This window comes from Pipistrellus kuhlii, unplaced genomic scaffold (assembly GCF_014108245.1).
Source record: "Pipistrellus kuhlii isolate mPipKuh1 unplaced genomic scaffold, mPipKuh1.p scaffold_m20_p_1, whole genome shotgun sequence".
Lineage (NCBI taxonomy): Eukaryota > Metazoa > Chordata > Mammalia > Chiroptera > Vespertilionidae > Pipistrellus > Pipistrellus kuhlii.
Genome location: NW_023425404.1, coordinates 70,404,517 through 70,422,598, shown reverse-complemented (window position 1 = coordinate 70,422,598; position 18,082 = coordinate 70,404,517). Strand labels below are relative to the sequence as shown.

Sequence of the window (18,082 nt, the reverse complement as noted above, 5' to 3'; positions counted from 1 at the left end):
AAATTCATCAAAGGAATCTGGAGGCATACGTTATTTAGAAACAATGATTAGCTCTTCAATAATTGGGTCAACAGGTAATGGGCTTCTAATCGTTTCACCAAACGATGTTAACAATGAATTCACCAAGGCTATCCAGACTGCCTTCCAGTAGGGAAAAGTGAGGATTTCAGAGATTTTAAAAAGCCTGAGCCTGAACCTAACAGCTCTCTCATGCTTACACTAACCTCTCCCCACCCCCCCCACATCCCTCTCTCTCACACACACACACTCTCATCCTCTCCCCACTTGTAATGTTTCCAGTAAAATTAGAATAAAATCCTCACTTCTTCCCAGTGTTAAATCCATCTTTATGCTGATAAATAAATAAACACCTTTGGGGAGCCTAATTGTTGTACATATATGCCTCTACAACTCAGAAAGCTCTTTTGCTTAAATTCAAAACTACATTTCAAATTCTTTTAGATGTGCAAATAGCTCAGCCTGCCCATGCTCACAGTGAGCCACCACCAAAGGCCATTTGTTCAATAACTGAACACATTCCTTTTCATAAACATTCTATGTCTAATACAAACTCCAGAGAGGAAAACTGCTTCTTCCTGCTTACTCAACTCCTAACTTTATTTAACCAGGTATATTTCAAGAAAAAGAGACTGAGACTTTATATGGAAAAGCTTTGCTCCATTTCCAAATGCTGTCATACTTAAGATGTGAAGACATTCTTCAGAGCTATACTTCAGGTTCTGATCAAATATCTAACATCTATGACCAAGCACTAACATTTTTATATTACAAACTAGAGACTTGGCGAAATTTTTTTTTTGGGGGGGGGAGTGGGGGGGAGGGTTCCTCAGCCTGGCCTGAAACTCTCCAATCTGGGACCCCCTCGGGGCATATCCAACAGCCGGTTAGGCCCAATGCCTGCAGGTTTTAACCAGCAGTTGGACATCCCTCTGGCAATCCGGGACTGCTGGATTCTAACCGTTCACCTGCCAGCCTGCCTGATCAGCCCTAACTGCCCTCCCCTGGTGGCCTGATTGCCCCTAACCAACTCTGTTTCGGCCCGCACCACTGTGGCTTTGTCCAAAAGGATGTCCGGTCTAATTAGCATATTACCCGGACTTGTAGATTGTAGGACTTGTATTTTTGCTACATGTAAATTTTTAAAGGATTTAGTACTAGTTTTTCATAATAATCTGATTGCCCATTGGCCATTATACCATTCATTGAATTTTAAGACATTAAAGAATTTCATTTATTTATTTATTTATTTATTTATTTATTTAAATTTAATAAATATTTATTGTTCAGAGTGTTGCTTTGTGGGCACAAGTCTGCAGTGCCATTTATTGCTAAACTAGAGGCTCAGTGCACGGGTTCATGCACATTGGAAGAAAATTACTTAGAATGTGGCCGGTGGGGCAGGACTAGGCAAAATGGGCCAGACACACCTTGGAGCCAACCTCCTATGTTCCCTCCCCAGCCGGATGCACCTGGGCTGGCGCCGGGGCTCAAAGGGTGTCTATGGAGCGAGGTCCCTCTGGCAGGTGGAGTCCCTTGGCCTGGCCTGTAGGGATCATGCTGAAACTGGCAGTCCAACATCCCCAGAGGGGTCGCAGAGTGCAAGAGGGCACTCTGCAAAGTTGATGTCATTCGGCAGCTCCTACATATATACATATAAATATAAATATAAATATAAATATAAATATAAATATAAATAGCCTGTCCCTAGGGAGAGGAAGCTGGGTGTTGCTATGTGACATCATTATGTGGTGCCTACAGCCACCGTTTTCTGGGCTGTGGGTCACATTTTTCACCATGGGGCTTTGCAGCATCAGTTGTGATTTGGTGGGGTATCACACCACAGTGGTCTGGTCTGTGTCCCACTTGAGGGAAGCAACTAGTGTTGCTTTGTGTGTTCCAAGTACACAATGCTGGTTCTCTGTAAATGGCCAGTGCATCATTGTAGCTCCTGCATTGAGTGACTGCCCCCTGGTGGTCAGTGAGCATCACAGCAACCACTCAGATGGACACTTAGCATATTAGCCTTTTATATATATAGATAGGAGGAGAAAGAGGTTGGAGTATTATCACCAACCTCACACAATGCTTCTCCATGCCTTGTAGGAGTTTTGGCCTTAGCCATGAGCCTCTGTGGCCACAGATTCCAACAGGTAGCCTCTTCCATGGCTCCAGCAGCTGCCAGGCTGCACTAACACAATTCACTCCCTCGCCCCTCAGGCAGAGGGACAGTAACAACTTCCTAATATCATTAGTCTCTGGGTACTTCATCATCTCTTGTTGATTTCCTTGATGCTGCCTATACCTCTGTAAGGAGTCCCTTCATTAAACTCTGTTCTGTTCATTCCTTTTAAGGTGTGTCATCTGTACCTGTCATCAGGACACTGATGAATATAGCATTTAATATAAATAGCTTACTAAAATTCTCCAGTCTCTTGAAAAAGAAAATATGTTTCACCTGTTCCATGTAAAGCATAAACACTTTACTTAATTCCAATAATTAAAATCAAAGTAAGATAGTCTCCAGATAGTTACATACAGAGGAATTCAATTGAAGCAAAGAAAGAAAAAATATTTAAGTAACAGCTATTACAATTAAAATACTAGCAAAGTGTATATATTTTCAAAAATTTCAAGGAACTTATAATGTTCCTCAGATAAATATTAAACCTCTTCTACTTTGGAAGAGCACTTAAGTGTTAAAACAAACAAACAAACACAGAAGTCAACCCTGGAATTTACCCAATTCAGTATATGGCAACAACTAATTTATAAGCTAAACAAACAAACAACAAACAAAAACCCAGCAAACTATCACCAAAAAAATTAAAAGTAGTAAGAAAAAATAATAAAAACAAAACTTGCACTGACAACTCTCTTTTCCCCTTGACAAGTTCAACAAGACAAGAACAACTGCAAAGACTACACTTGGTTATTTCCCATCCTTGTCCTGTCTCCTTTCCCTCCAGTAGTTACTACAATGACCAGGTATTTGTAGCATATTTTGGTTCAGTAGTCCATGTAAGCTCAAATTTAAATCATTAGACTCTAATATTGCTATCAACACATTTATTACTGTTGTTACTGCACAGTACTTTTAACACAAATAAGATTTTTTTTCCTTTGAAGTTTATTCTTATAATGAGCCTGTCATCCATTCTAAGGAACACATACAAAAAGTTGCTAATTAGCATTCAAAAAGAGGCTATTTTTTGCTAGTACAGGTCTGTCTCCATGAATTTTCCAAAAGGATGTCTCTCCAAGTATAAAGCTTTTAATTGCATTTTCACCATGGCTTGGAGAAGTGGACAGTCAATAGAATTCATAGCATTTCATCACACCACCCCCACAAAAAAAAAACATGACAAAAACAAAAAACAAAAAAAACCCTCTTAAAGTATTCAAGTGGTTTCTTAAAAATAGAATTCATTAACATGTAGCTTTTAAATTCATTCGCTCATTTGATTCTTGCAAGTCAGTGGGGTAGCCAGGTATTCCACAGGTGAAAACAAAAAACCAGAGAGATAGGTAGTATCTATTGTAGCTAAACATCCTTTCAAGTAAATAAAAGAATTTCTTACTATTACAATGCAATAATGCTAGTGATTCTCACTAGTAATTTAGTAAGAGCCTGTATGACACCACATAGCAGGTGCCCACGTGCATAAATATCTCAGAAACCAAAACATAGTTAATAATAAATATATCAACTCACCACAAAGATACTGTACATAGTACAGAAAAAAGAACAGCATAAGTACATATGTTTATTTCCAAATGTAAGTATTTTTCTCTCAAAGGGAGAGTGACATAAAATGTATAGTTTTAATAAATGCTTTACTTAACTTACACATTTAAAAAAAAACCTCCTGAGTAAAAGCAGTTGGAGTTAGAGAGATCACAAGAATGAGTAATCAGGATGGTAGAAAGATTATTGGGGGGAACAAAAAGGGGGACAAATATATTCAAATGAACTGTCATAACTAGTCAATTAGCTTTGTCATTTATTCAACCATATCAACTCTATAACCCATAGTCCAAAGTACTCTAAAAAATACTATGATAAATAGGGGGAAAATTTTGCATGCAAGAAGCTCACAGCCTAGTTGGGAAGATAACACACAGAGATAAAACACTCATTGATTCAACAATTCCTGAGTGGTTACAGAAGGCACTGAATTTGGCACTGTGAGAAATACAAAAATGATTGAAACAGAGATTTGGCCCGCTAGGGAGTAACAGTCTGGTACAGCAGATAACACAGTTATGCAGGTTTTGAGTGGAGAACATGTGAAGGTCCAAATAAAATTCTATGTGAATTTCGAGGAGGAAGAAATGATTCCTAACTGGGGGATTGGAAAAAATGGCAAAGAGTAGACACCCTATTTAATAAAATAGTAATATGCAAATTAACTATCACTCTGCTACAACCACAAGCCTCACCCACCAGCCCATCAAGAGCAAATATGCAAATAAACCCAATCAAGATGGCTACGGCCACAAAGAGCAGGAGAGAGGCTTGGGTTTCCCTGGCAATGGAGAAAGCCAGGTTTTCCGCCTGCCCTTGCCAGCCTAGGCCTCTACTCAAAGCTACAAAGTTTCAATGACAGAAGATATTATACATAAATTCAAACAGAAATGGTGGAAACCACGGAGCTGGAAATAGCAGGAGACTAGGGTTGCCCCCGCGATGGAGGAAGCCAAGCTTTCGGCATACCCTGGCCCGCCAAGGCCTCAACTTAAGGCTACAGAGTTTCAATTATAGAAGATACATAAATCCCAATAGAGCCGAAACCAGTTTGGCTCAGTGGTAGAGCGTCGGTCTGTGGACTGAAAGGTCCCAGGTTCGATTCCGGTCAAGGGCATGTACCTTGGTTGCGGGCACATCCCCGGTAGGGGGTGTGAAAGAGGCAGCTGGTCGATGTTTCTCCCTCATCGACGTTTCTAGCTCTCTATCTCTCTCCCTTCCTCTCTGTAAAAAATCAATAAAATATATTTTAAAAAAAATCCCAATAGAAATGGCTGCCACCACAGAGCGAGCAGGAGGCTTGGCTCTGCTCCAGGCTACAACGTTTCAATTGTAGAAGATAAATAAACCCCAGATACCAGGGCCTCTGCTTGGGTCACTAGGGGGGTGTGGCCGGCCTGAAACTACCACAGGCCCCTCGCCCAAGCTGCCCCATGCTGCAAGGGAACCCCCACCCTGATCCGGGACATCCTTTAGGACAAACCAGCCAGCCCCCACCAGTGCACCAGGCCTCTATCCTATCTAATAAAAGTAATATGCAGACTGACCATCACTCCAACACACAAGATCAAGACAGCTGCCCCTATGTGGTCATAGATCCTGCCCTCATGTGGATACAAGATGGCCACCACAAGATGGCCAGCAGGGGATGGCAGCTGGGAGACCAGGCCTGCAAGGGAAGGCAGTTGGGAGGTGACCAAGCTGGCAGAGTAGGGAAGTTGGGGGCGACCAGGCCTGCAAGGAAGGGCAGTTGGGAGGGACCCTGGCCTGCAGGGGAGATCAGTCAGAGGGGGGTGGAGGGACCAGGTTTGCAGGGGAGGCAGGAGAGCAGGCCTGCAGGGGCAGGCAGTTAGGGGCAAAAAGGCTGGCAGGGGTGCAATTAGGCATCAATCAGGCTGGCAGGGGAATGATTAGGGAGTGATCAGACTGGCAGGCAGAAACAGTTAGGGGTAATCAGGAAGGCAGACAAGGGAGCAGTTGGGAGCCAGCAATCCTGGATTGTGAGAGGATGTCCGACTGCTCATTGAGACCCGATCTCGATGGGCAGTCAGACATCCCTCGAGGGGTCCCAAATTGGAGAGGGTGCAGGCTGGGCTGAGGGACACCTGCCCCCCACCCCGTACTCAAATTTCATGCACCAGGCCTCTAGTTTAAAATAAAAGGTATGCAGGATTTGGGTGCCCACTGACTGGGGAAGAAAGACATTCTAAGCAAGGGTGAAATGTTTGTAAAGACAAAGACTTTGGAGAGGAGTCAAGATGGCAGTGTAGATAAATGCCTGCACTTACTGCCTCCCACAACCACATCAAATTATAACTAAAATACAGAGCAACCATCATTCAGAACCACCTGAAATCTAGCTGAATGGAAGTCCTACACATGGAGAAGTAAAGAAGAGAGCAGTTTGAGACAGGTAGGAGAGGCAGAGATGCAAAATGGGTTAGTCCAAACCCACGTATGGCTGCTTGTTTGTTTTTTTTGTGTGTGTGTGGTTTTTTGTTTTTGTTTGCTTTTATCGGAGGGATATTTTCAAAGCCTCCTGTGAGAAGCAAGGCACCTCAGCCCCACACCAGCCCCCCAGCACAGGGTTCCAGAGCTTGGAAGAGAAGTCCCTGTAACTCTGAGCTGTAAAAACCTGTGGGGATTGTGACTGAGTGGCACAGAGGCTGCAAAAGACTCAGGTGTTCCTTTTAAAGGGCTCACACACAAACTTACACAGTCCACTTCCTCTGAGCTCAAGCACCGGGTGGCAGCTTTGGAGAAATCCAGGGACATAATGGGAAGAACTGACTGTCTGGATTCAGGGCAGGAATTCGGGGGTGGCTTTTTCCCAGACAGGGGTGCAAGCAGGAGTCATTGTTCCAATGCTGGCACCTCTCCTCATCACAGAGCTGACTGGCAAGGATATCAACATGGCCCATATTGTTTGCTCCACCCTAGTGAGTCCCTTAGACCTCACTCCACCCATTTTGCAGCCCCACCGTAGCTGTTAGCAGTAGCTTTTGAATATAAATGGCCTGGCCTGGCTCAGGCTTCAGATTTTCCTAAAATCTCTCAAACAAACAGAAGCTGGATTCAGCATGTCCAAACCTATCAATAAAAGATCCAAGACACAGCACTGGCACCAGCCTGCCTTGATTCACAGCTGGGCCTGGCCTGGGTATTTCCTAGCCCAATAAAAGTAGCAGCCATATACAAGTAGCACCCACGATAGCTCTTGCCAGATGGCCACAGGCAGTGACTGACTTTGCACCTCCCTGGAGACCCAGAGCCAGCACACCTGGTTGAACAACTTTAGATCACATCAGATTACAACTCTTTATACCCACAAGTGATACACTCAACGGGCAGACTCAGTGAGAACCAAAGCCCCACTGAAGCAAGTCCTCCTCTACAGAGGTATCTCCTGCACAGCAGCTCTTTCATTGTAGAAAAAACTGGTCCTCACAGCCAACTGGCCTGGAAGTCAATTCCTCCCACTGATGCCAACAACAATCAAGGCTTAGGACAGGGAAAAAAGATGGCAGCCTAGATAAGCGCCTAAATTACCACCTCACACAACAATTTCAAAACAACAACTAAAAGAATAGACATCATCCAAAAACCACAGGAAAGCTGGCTGAGTGGGAAATCTACAAGTAGAAAGAAGGAGAGTGGCTCACAGATCAGGAGAGCCACAAAATGCTGAGGTAGGGAGACGTGTGCGCAGAGAGGAAGGGTGGCTGAATGCCTGGTTGGCGGGAGGAGAAAGGAAGCCCCCGACTGCACTGAACCCCAGTTCCGACTGCACTGAACCCCAACCCCAGCCAAAACCCTGTGGACCCAGGCTCATACGGGTGGAGTACAGACTGTAGAGAAAGGCACCCGGAGACTCAGAGACTGGGAGACTCGTGGGAGCCGGGAGCCGCAGCGGGCAGGGTCTAGAGTTGTGTGCCAGTGAGTGCACACAACGAGGTCTGACCTTGGACTGCCGCAGCTGCTCCACAGCGAAAGGAGATGGAAGCTCCTAACTATACTGAACCCCAGTTCTGACCACTGAACACTGAAACCCAGTTCAGGGCGAGTCCCTGGAGCACCCACGCTCTTACAAGAGGAATCTGGACTGTCAGGCGGAAACTCAGAGGAGCCATGGAAGGCAGAAGTCTGATGTGCATGCATAGGGCAGAGCTGATGGGAAGCCAAGACTGTCAGCTCAGCCCTTAGACTCCGCCCCATCCAACCTGAGCACAGAGGCTTTTGCAATTTTGCAAGTCTGATCCTATAAGACTGTCTCCTATACAGAAGGTATCCTAGTGTAGACACAGCTGATACTCATATCCAGTTGAATTCTTCCCAGTGATTAACAACAATCAAGACTTAACTACAACAAGGTTGTACACACAGTACACAAAGGGGAGCACCAAGAGTGTCCACCTCAGGTAACTGGGGAGGCTGACCCACTGGGCCATATAGGATACCAAACACATGAAGTGATCCTACCAACTCTGGGAAGCAGCGAAAATGCTCGATCCCCATTAGAAGCTGTGTAAAAGGCAGCCAATCAGTAATTCTCTCTCATCATTGATGTTTCTATCTCTCTCTTTCTTTCTCTCTCTGAAATCAATAAAAATATATTTAAACAACAACAACAACGTATCAGTGCCTATAGCTCTTCTTAAATTTGGAAGACCCTACCACACCACACACACACACACACACACACACACACACAAAATAAACCAATGAGTCAAATATTGCTGGATTTTCTATGAGGGCAGTTTCATGTAGGTTAAGAGTATGAACTATAAGAACCTCAGTTATAAATGACTACAAATATGTGACCTTGGGAAAGTGACTTAATCCTTCAAAGATTTAAGAAAATAGAGATAACACTAGTGATAATTAAAAAATTAATATTTAGAAGACTATCATTAAATGTCAGTTAATTAATAATAAGCAATCATCACCAATATACACAGGAATCTACTGTTCCTAAAGAATATGTGCTTTCTATTTACTTTTAATTATAAAAATATAAATTTATTACAGAAAATTTAGAAGATAGTAGAACAATATTTCAGTTTTGTAATCCAGAAATAACTAAGTTTGTGTATTTCCAAAAGCATCTACAGTACTTGGTCCTATTTTTTTTAATGGAACAGATTTGGGAGGAGAAATACATGTTAAGTTTCTGTAATAAGATTATAGAACATTAGAAGTTTCACTCTCAAATTTCTTTCCCTTGGGCCAAGAAAAAGCAAAGCAAACCAGGTATCATCTTGAATACTTTACAATGAATCATATTTATTCTTTAAGGCTCATCTCCATGTTTTGACAATTCCCCTCAAACCCGTGATCTCTTCTCCCCTGATCCCCCATCTCTCTCATACAGCACTTTTCAAACTCCACATTTTAGCCATCCATGCTCTTTTCTTATCAGCCACTCCCTCCCCCTACTCGTCCCCCTGCTCTGTCTCCTAGAACTGGGGGCTTTTAACCTGAGGACTGAGCCCCCTGAAATTACATATAAAATTGGCATTTGTAGGTACAAATATATTTTTTTGGAGAAAATCTATATATTCATCAAATTCTCAAAAAAAAAAAAAAAAAAAAAAGGTCTGAGGATCACAAACATACAGAACTCTAGTGTAGGTAAAGACTTGAAGATTTAATTATCCTTGGATACTCTACAGTGCTTAGTGTCTAACTCTCACAGGTAAACATTTGTTGGTTTAAAATTATATTAATAAATCTTAAAATCAATGTTAGATTTTTGTTTAATGCAATATTTTAAATTAATATTTTTCTTACATAATTTCTTCATTCCCCATTTCTAATCTTCATATAGACTATTTTCTGAAAGGAGAATGGTGGTTACCATGGGCTAGAGGGAGGAGGAAATTGAGAGTTAGTGTTTAATGGGTACACAGTTTCATTGGGGAGATGAGAAAGTTCAGGAGATGGATGGTGATGATCATTATGTAATAATGTGGATATATTTAATGCTATTAAACTATTATTGTATATTTTACTGCAATAAAAAATACTGCTTTTTTATTCTCCTATAATAATATCAATCACCTATTACAAGGCAGACTTTTCATTAGATTAAAGGGATAAGAAATATGCTGATTAAGTTATAGGATATAAAAAAAAAAATCTTCAAAGGAGAGGCAATCTTAACCCCAATTTACCCATTGTTGGTTTTAGAGTGTAAGTACAAATTAAACAGGGCGATACAATCATAAATCCTGTCCAAACAGAAGAGTTTTCATCTGAATTAACAAAGGTAAAATGCTTAGGGACTTCAGTTTATCTGTGGGAAGCAAATTAAACTTTTTCAAGGTACCAAGTCACAATGCAAGAAATAAATGATAATTTAGTCCAATTTTATCAATCTATTATTTACATGAATAATGTAAGCATTTTGGATACCTTCAATAGGCATTTCAAAGTGTCAGAAACACATTTTATTCAATAAACATTTAGTGAGTATTCATAAGATTGAGAAATATGCCTCAAAACTTCTTTAAAAAATAAAAAGCAGGCTATTTAGTATAATGATTATAAAGAGGAAGAATTATTTTCTTATGTTACTTCACTTTACTCCCATTTCATACTTCATGGCTTGCCTCACTAAAGGAAAAGTCTTAGGCTCCATTAGGTTACGTTTAAATATATTTAAACATAAAAAATATTCATATTAATATGCTATATTGATATTTTCAAGCAATGTGTATATTTTATCAAAAACACAGGTGATTTGATGATTAAATGTTAGTGATAACTCTTGGTTATTTATTACCAATACATAACTAACTTGCAAAAACACTTAAATATTCCTTCTTTTCCCCAAAGTCCTTATATATAAGTGAGATTAACAAGTATTTCTTCAGTGGAATCTAGGAAAAACAGATCCTATATAATAAAAGCCTAATATGCAAATTGTCCCCTCGACTGGGAGTTCCACTAGGAGTTTGACCACTCACTATGATATGTGTTGACCACCAGGGGGTGGCACAGAACATGGTGGGCCTCAGTGATGCAGTGCTGGCAGTGGGCAGCAGCAGAGGCGCTGCTGGCCCCAGTGGACTTCCAGGTAAGCTGGGCTGCCTGTGGGTTCACACAGGAGCTGGTCTGCAAGTCTGTCTGGGAGAGAGAGTGCGCTGCCTGCTCGGCTTCCATCTGGTGCCACTAGGCATCCCAGAGCCACATGATGCGCCCCGGCCCATTGCATCCGGCCATGCTCACTGCACCTCTGTGTGGAGACTCAGGCGCCATGACTCAGATGGAGGGGCCATGCAGGGGCCCAGGGGCTCAGGTGCTGCCCAGAGCCCAGAGGTCAGCCAGGACCTGCCCTTCCACGCCAGACGCTCATGCTTCGAGCTTTGATCACCGGCCAGGACTAGGGACCACACTCATACAGAAGTTAGTGCACCCAGGCCTCTAGTTTAACATAAAAGTTAATGAGAAATACTGAAACTCCATATCATAAATAACCTCTACTTTAATGAAGTACTGTGTATTTGAAGTAAGGTAATATCTTTTTTGCTCTCTTGACTTTAATATTAAACTAGAGGCCCAGCTCTTGACTTTAATATTAAACTAGAGGCCCAGCACACAATTAAATCATGCGTGTGTAGGGTCCCCTAGGCCTCGCCTGCCGTCAGGGCCATGTCCGCCGCCTGCAATGCCTTGCACACTCTGTGGATGCTGCCGGCATCCTTGCCCTCACACCCACCCCCCACGCCCTCTGCTGCTGCTTGTTTGGTCGTGACACTGTTACAGCGTCACAACCACAGGCCTTTTATGATATAGATAATTAGCAGAATATAAAATTTTCCCATAATTATATTCACCAAAAATCCAAATTTTCCCAAAATTTACTCTTATTCATCAGTATGTATTCAATAAATATTCACTTAGTGCCCACCCTGTATCGGGCACTATACTGTAAGTGTGGAGAGCTGTGAGCCCCAAATAGCCATGTTCTACCTAAATAACACTTAAATGCTGCTGCTGTTCCAGAGCACAGATTCACATCACCACCTCTCAAAGTGCCTTATGTTTGTGAAAACGTAACTGTTTTAGTAATAGTTAAAAAATTCTATTTATGAAGTTTATCTGAAAAGGAAAATTTATAAATGATTGTTTTTTAAGATATAAATATGTTTGTTATAAAGTTTGTTTTTCTGTAAGAAAACAGCAAAGCATCAAAGGTAGCACAAACCGCTTTAAACATTGAGATTTACCTGAAATGGGAATGTTCTGTGAGACTGATAACTGCACATCTCCAGTTCCTGGTGGCATGTCAACAACTAAATAGTCCAGGTGACCCCAATCTACCTAAAAATCAATCAGACACAAATAACATCATTGTATAACAACTGCAGTAAAAATAAATGTATTAGTAACAAATCTAAATAATGGCTTTCACTTGAGCAATTACTAAAAGTCAGGGACCATGCTGAGGATTGATATATGAATAATGAATGAAAGAAGGAAGAAAGAAGTGAATGAATGATAGTACCTGACTCTAGCAGACCTCTGGTATGGTCCCTAGCCTAATGGTAAGGTTAAATTTCCAAATGAAGCCCTCCTCTTTCACCACAGACATACACTAATAGTAAACCCATTTCACAATGGGCTTCTATTCAGGACCAATCATTTATTTTCATTGGGAATAACCCATATTTTATTAAGAAAGCTTTAGTTTTTTGTCTTTTGGACAAAAATGTTAACATTTCCTATGGCAGATCCTAACAGAATTCTCTAAAGTTTATTATTTTTCCTTTATAAAACAAAAATAATGAAAACCAAAAGTTAATAAGAAAATTTTAGAGATATTACTAGATTTCCAATACTACAATATTTTGATGATTTCTTTCCAGGTATTTTCTAAGTACTTACATCTAGAGAAGTCAGCTATATAACCACGTCCTTAATGCTCAGCTTCAATATAGACAGGCTCTTTTCTCCTAAGATGGTTTCTCCCTCTGAGTTCCATTGAATGGTGAGCCTAGGATCCTCTCAGTTGCCTAACTTAGAAGTCTGGAATCATACTTAACTCCTTCCTTTCTCTCGCTATCCCAGTCACCCACTTCTCCCTTCCCTAGTGCCAAGAACCCAGTGGAGGCCACAACCATCTACCACTAAATCCTCTGAACCAATCTCTGCTCCAGCATTGCCCATCCAGTCTGTTCCTAACACCAATGAGAAACAGTCCATCTAAAATGCAATATGAGCCAAAACTGGTTTGGCTCATTGGTAGAGCATCGGTCTGCGGACTGAAAGTCCCAGGTTCGATTCTGGTCAAGGGCATGTACATTGGTTGTAGGCACATCCCCGGTAGGGGGTGTGCAAGAGGCAGCTGGTCGATTTTTCTCTCTCATCAACGTTTCTAGCTCTCTATCTCTCTCCCTTCTTTTCTGTAAAAAATCAATAAAATATATTTTAAAAATAATAATAAAAATAAAAATAAATGCAATATGATAGTCACTTTTTGGTTTAAAACTCTTTGTTGCTTTTAAAATAAAGTCATAGCTTAATCGCCAGAACACGCTGCTTGGTTTCTTCACTTGCTAATTCCTCCTCATTCTTCAGATCCCAGCTTGAAATTTACTTCCCCTAACTTCCATTATATTAGATATGGTATTCCTACTATGTACTTCTCTCATTCATTCATTAATTCATTCACTCACTCAACAAATGTTTATTGAGTACCTACTATATATTAGGCATTGAGCTAGGTACTGATAATTAAATGGTATTATGGTCCCTAGCCTCACAGAATTTATAATATATAGAGACACATATTAAGCATATAACGAAATAACTGAAGGGTTGCAGGCTTGATTCCAGGTCAAGGACACATACCTGGGTTGCAAGTTCGATCCTTGGCCCTGGTCAGGGGCATGTGGGTGGCAACCAATCAATGTGTCTCATCAATATTTCTCTCTCTCTCTCTCTCTCTCTCTCTCTCTCTCTCTCTCTCCCCCCCCCCTTCCCTCCCTCCCTTCCATCTACTCTCTCTAAAAAATCAATGGGGGGAGAGGGGGGAAATAACCTGTGCAATGTTGAAAGGTTAGTAAATTGAATGAAAATCAACATAGCTGGAGAGTAGTGATGAGGGAAAAGGTCGAGTTCATTTCATGATCTATCTTCTCATGAAACTGTAGCTGGATTAGAATGCCCAGCACAGAATGGACACACTGGAGATACTTATTAAATTTTCTTTCAATAAATGAATGAATAGCCCTGGCCGGTTTGACTCAATGGATAGAATGTAAGCCAATGGACTGAAGGGTCCTAGGTTGGATTCCAGTCAAGGGCATGTGCCTGTATTTTGGACTCAACCCCCAGTAGGGGGCACGCAGGAGGCAGCTAATTAATGATTTTCTCTCATCGTTGATGTTTCTATCTCTCTCTCCCTCTCCCTCCCTCTCTGAAATCAATAAAAATATATTTTTTAAATGGAATAAAAGAACAAATGCAAAGTTTCAAGAATTTTTTAAAATATATTTTATTGATTTTTTACAAAGAGGAAGAGAGATAGAGAGTAAGAAACGTCGATGAGAAATATCGACCAGCTGCCTCTTGCACATCCCCTACAGGGGATGTGCCCACCACCAAGGTACATGCCCTTGACCGGAATAGAACCTGGGACCCTTCAGTCCACAGGCCGACACTATCCACTGAGCCAAGAATTTTTTTAAGTGGAAATCATATTATATACATAACCCCACATCTTGCTTCTTAAAAATTAATAATGTGAAATAAGCCTTTTCCATATAGTAATCATATACTTTCTAAATTTAGAGTTCAGATATTGGTTCAAATGGATTCATTCATGTAGTAACAGATTTATTCAACATATATTTATTGAGACTTGATTCAGTGTCAAGCACTGTTCCAGGTGGTGGGGATAGAGCAGGGAAGAAAACAAAGTCCCACCCACCATGAAACTAACAATTTAGTGAGGGAGACAGACAAATAAATCAGAGAGTAAAAAGTACTATGAAGAAAATAACAAATATCCCTTACTATACAAAATTATTTGGTTCCTGATTCTGATATCTAGATCAAATAGCAAGAATTATTTTAAAATCTTTTCAATTCCTGAATTTCAAAAAGCAAGTACTAAGACATCAGATGGCAAAGGATTTATCAAAGAATTTCTTTGAATTTCCTCAGTTCCCAGCGTCAGATGGAGATGAATACTTGAAGAGCAGGAAGGAAATGGAATGGCAGATGGTGCTTCCTTAGACAGGGTGCAGAGCCCTGAGTGAAGTGAGGAAATAATGGATGCAGTTTCTGAAGGACAGCGTTCCAGGCAGAAGCCACAGCAAGTACAAAGGTCCTAAGATGGGGGTGTGCTCGGCACACTCAAGGTATAGCTAGGAAGACAGCACTGTCTTTCTAAAACAAACCCTCCACCCCCACATCAATCTCTTGCCTCCTCTGACTTTGTTTTTCTGTGAAACTTTACAGTATCTGACATTATATATTGACTTACCTTTAGAAAATCAATGACATTTCTCAAACGATAGTACTTGATACTTATTTAATGATACATTTAAGAGAATGACAAAATGATGAACATAAAATAGTTTGTTTTCAATATAAGGTTTCTTGGTTTAAAAAATAGTTACCTCAAAGTTACCCATGACGACAATCTATGAAACTGTCTATAAACAAAGAAAAATGATTGTTTTCATTTTGTTTCCTCTGCACTGAAACTCCTAACAGACTGACAAGTCTGTTTCAGCAAACATTAAATGACTGCTACCAACAATTTATCGTTGTTGTTCCTTGGTATTTAATCGTATTTATCACGTTGGCTCTGATTTCTTAAAAGAGAACTGTTATTAAGACTCCAAGGAACTAAAAACACTTCACAATTAAGATAATAAGGCAATTCATTTCATATCACTCTTAAAATGAATTTAAACTATTGGGGGGGTGGGGGGAGGGGGAAGAGCCTGGCCCTAAATCCCCTTGCACACAATAGGCATTCCACAAAGGCTTGCCTTCTTGAACTGAACTGATATCAGTATCCAAGTTCCAGTTTCATAGCATTTATTAATATTAAGATGGAAATATATCGGCTGCCCAGAAGTTCCAGTTCTCTCATAAGAGTCATCAAAGCACTGATTTCAGAATTACTTGTGATTCTCTAGATTCTACTTAGTGTTTGTTCACTCATATAAATTGTGTGTTACTAAATATAGGAAAACATATACTAGCAAAGCACCCAGGTAGCTCATTTATTAAATCCCAGTGGCAGATCCAAATTTTGTGTAGCCTAAAGCACCTAAAATTTGTGTGGTCCTCTCTAAGAACACAAAATTAGAAACGCAAAATTAAATATTTATTTATAATCTGAAAAAAGTCACCATCAAATGTTGAAGACTTACTGAGATCACTTGACCTAAAATGCTTACAAAGAAATCCTTCCTGACTACAACCTGCTTCCTCTCCCTACCTGAGACATTCTACAACTCCCAGCATGTGCGAGAAGCCCAGGCAAAGGTGGAACCCCAAGTTTAAGCTTCATTGGCCTCACAGTAACTCCATTCCTGGTAAAACTTTCTCAGCTCCCTGTCAGGCGCCAAACTCAGCAGATTAATCTTCAAGTACAGCTACCAAGGTAGTTCAGAGATGTTCTGCAGATATAATGAGGTTTGAAGTTGTATGGAGTTCAATTTGGTGGCCATTTGGTCTTAGCCATTTTTAACTGTCTCATTCTTGGGAGAAAGCTACTAATTGCAAGCCATCTTGTCTCTCAGAGATGAACAGAGTTAAGGAAAGCTAGGAGTTTTAGGCATGTCACATAGGACTACTGTGGGATAACAAATTTGACCCTTTTCTGTTTTCACTCACATTTTTTAAGGATACTGAGGGTTGAAGATCTGTCTTCTCTCATAAAAGAGTAGTTGTTGCCCTCTGTTAGAGAAGTGAAACCTTCCCCTAGCTAGCTTCAAGTAGGTCTAATATCTTCCAGCTATAGCCCTATCCATTAATTCCTGGGTTATTATTATCTATAGTTTTCCTCAACTCTTTTAGAGACAAAGAAACTAGACATTTCAGGAGGCAGGGCCCAAGGATGAGCATTAAAAGGATAGCAGCAAGAAATCCTAAGAGGTGGAGGAACCCAGTGAAAATCGGAAGAGCCCCTTTTATTATATTCTAGATATCCTGGGAGCTGGAGTAGGTTTTCCCAAACAAGTGTAACCATTTGGCTTGGTTATATATCTCAAGGACATTGACTTCTACCTGTTCAGTATTGTTTATCCATGTACAGCAAGAGAAGGTGATAATGGCACTTATCCTACCTTGTTTAGTTAATAGGTACTCATATTGCCAGTCATAGTTGCATTTTGTTAATGGTGACAGCATAGCATGTTGTGTAGGGAGCACTTAGGAAAGGCCCCAGAGCTGACTGTCATCTGAATCCAGTGGCACCTGGCAGAGCCATGCCCTGGAAACATACCTTGCCAGAGGCAGGTGTGTTGTCAGTTTGACCTTTAAGCTCAGGGGCCAAGGGGTGGATTTCATGATCTAATCCAGCCAGGCACCAGGAACAAACACAATTATCCAGGCCCACCTAGAAATGATGATTGCAAAGAAGCCACAAAAATGCACATATTTATCTTAAACTTGAGTAAAACTTCTTGGTGTCTTACTGTATAAAATAAGTGTGCTGTATTGGCTCTGGGTCACTGTCTCTCCATCAGAGGACAGCTGTCCCTCTGGTCTCAGTTTTCCCTACTGTCTTTGTACCTGTCTCTTTCATTTTCTCAATCCCCTGTCACCCCTACTCAGGACTCCTGTCCGCTCTCTAGCCATGCTGGTCACGGAAAAGAGAAAAATATTTATAATGTTGTATTAGCCCTTCACAAACTCCTCCTTGTTTTGCCAGCTAGTAACCTAAAGCAAGCCCATTGTCTAAGAACTCAAGTACTCAGAACTTTAAGATGATCTGTTGAAAACTTAAGAGCCTGAGCAGTAGAACTGGCTAAAAGTCTGATTATACAGGTCAAATTCCATACTTAATGAGAGCTATGACTCTAAAAATAAAATAAAACCAAAGATTAATGATCAGAGCAAATTATAACCCAGCTTCTGAGTTTGTGAGGCTGTCAGTAAAGATTTCTAGGATTGAGGCTAAAAGCATTTGTAGTTTGATGTATATGATGATGTCATTGGGTACTCAGGTAAACTCTCTGTGTGGCTTATATAGCATCAATTACTAAGATTGTTTAAGCATATACTGATGTGGTGATTTTTCTAAATTTTATTTCAAGTTGTCCATCTTTAGCTTGCATGGCTTTGGAA

The 18,082-nt window shown here is 40.8% G+C and overlaps 1 protein-coding gene across 2 annotated transcripts in view; it reads right to left on the bottom strand.

Annotated features, from left to right (window-relative positions):
* Nucleotides 1–18,082, bottom strand: part of NUBPL (NUBP iron-sulfur cluster assembly factor, mitochondrial) — a 215,008-nt gene that overhangs the window by 46,671 nt on the left and 150,255 nt on the right. For both annotated transcript variants that reach the window (XM_036451248.2, XM_045585237.1), the window contains exon 7: nt 11,998–12,091. In XM_036451248.2, coding sequence (XP_036307141.1) covers nt 11,998–12,091 — 94 coding nt within the window. The remainder of the gene's footprint in view (nt 1–11,997; nt 12,092–18,082) is intronic.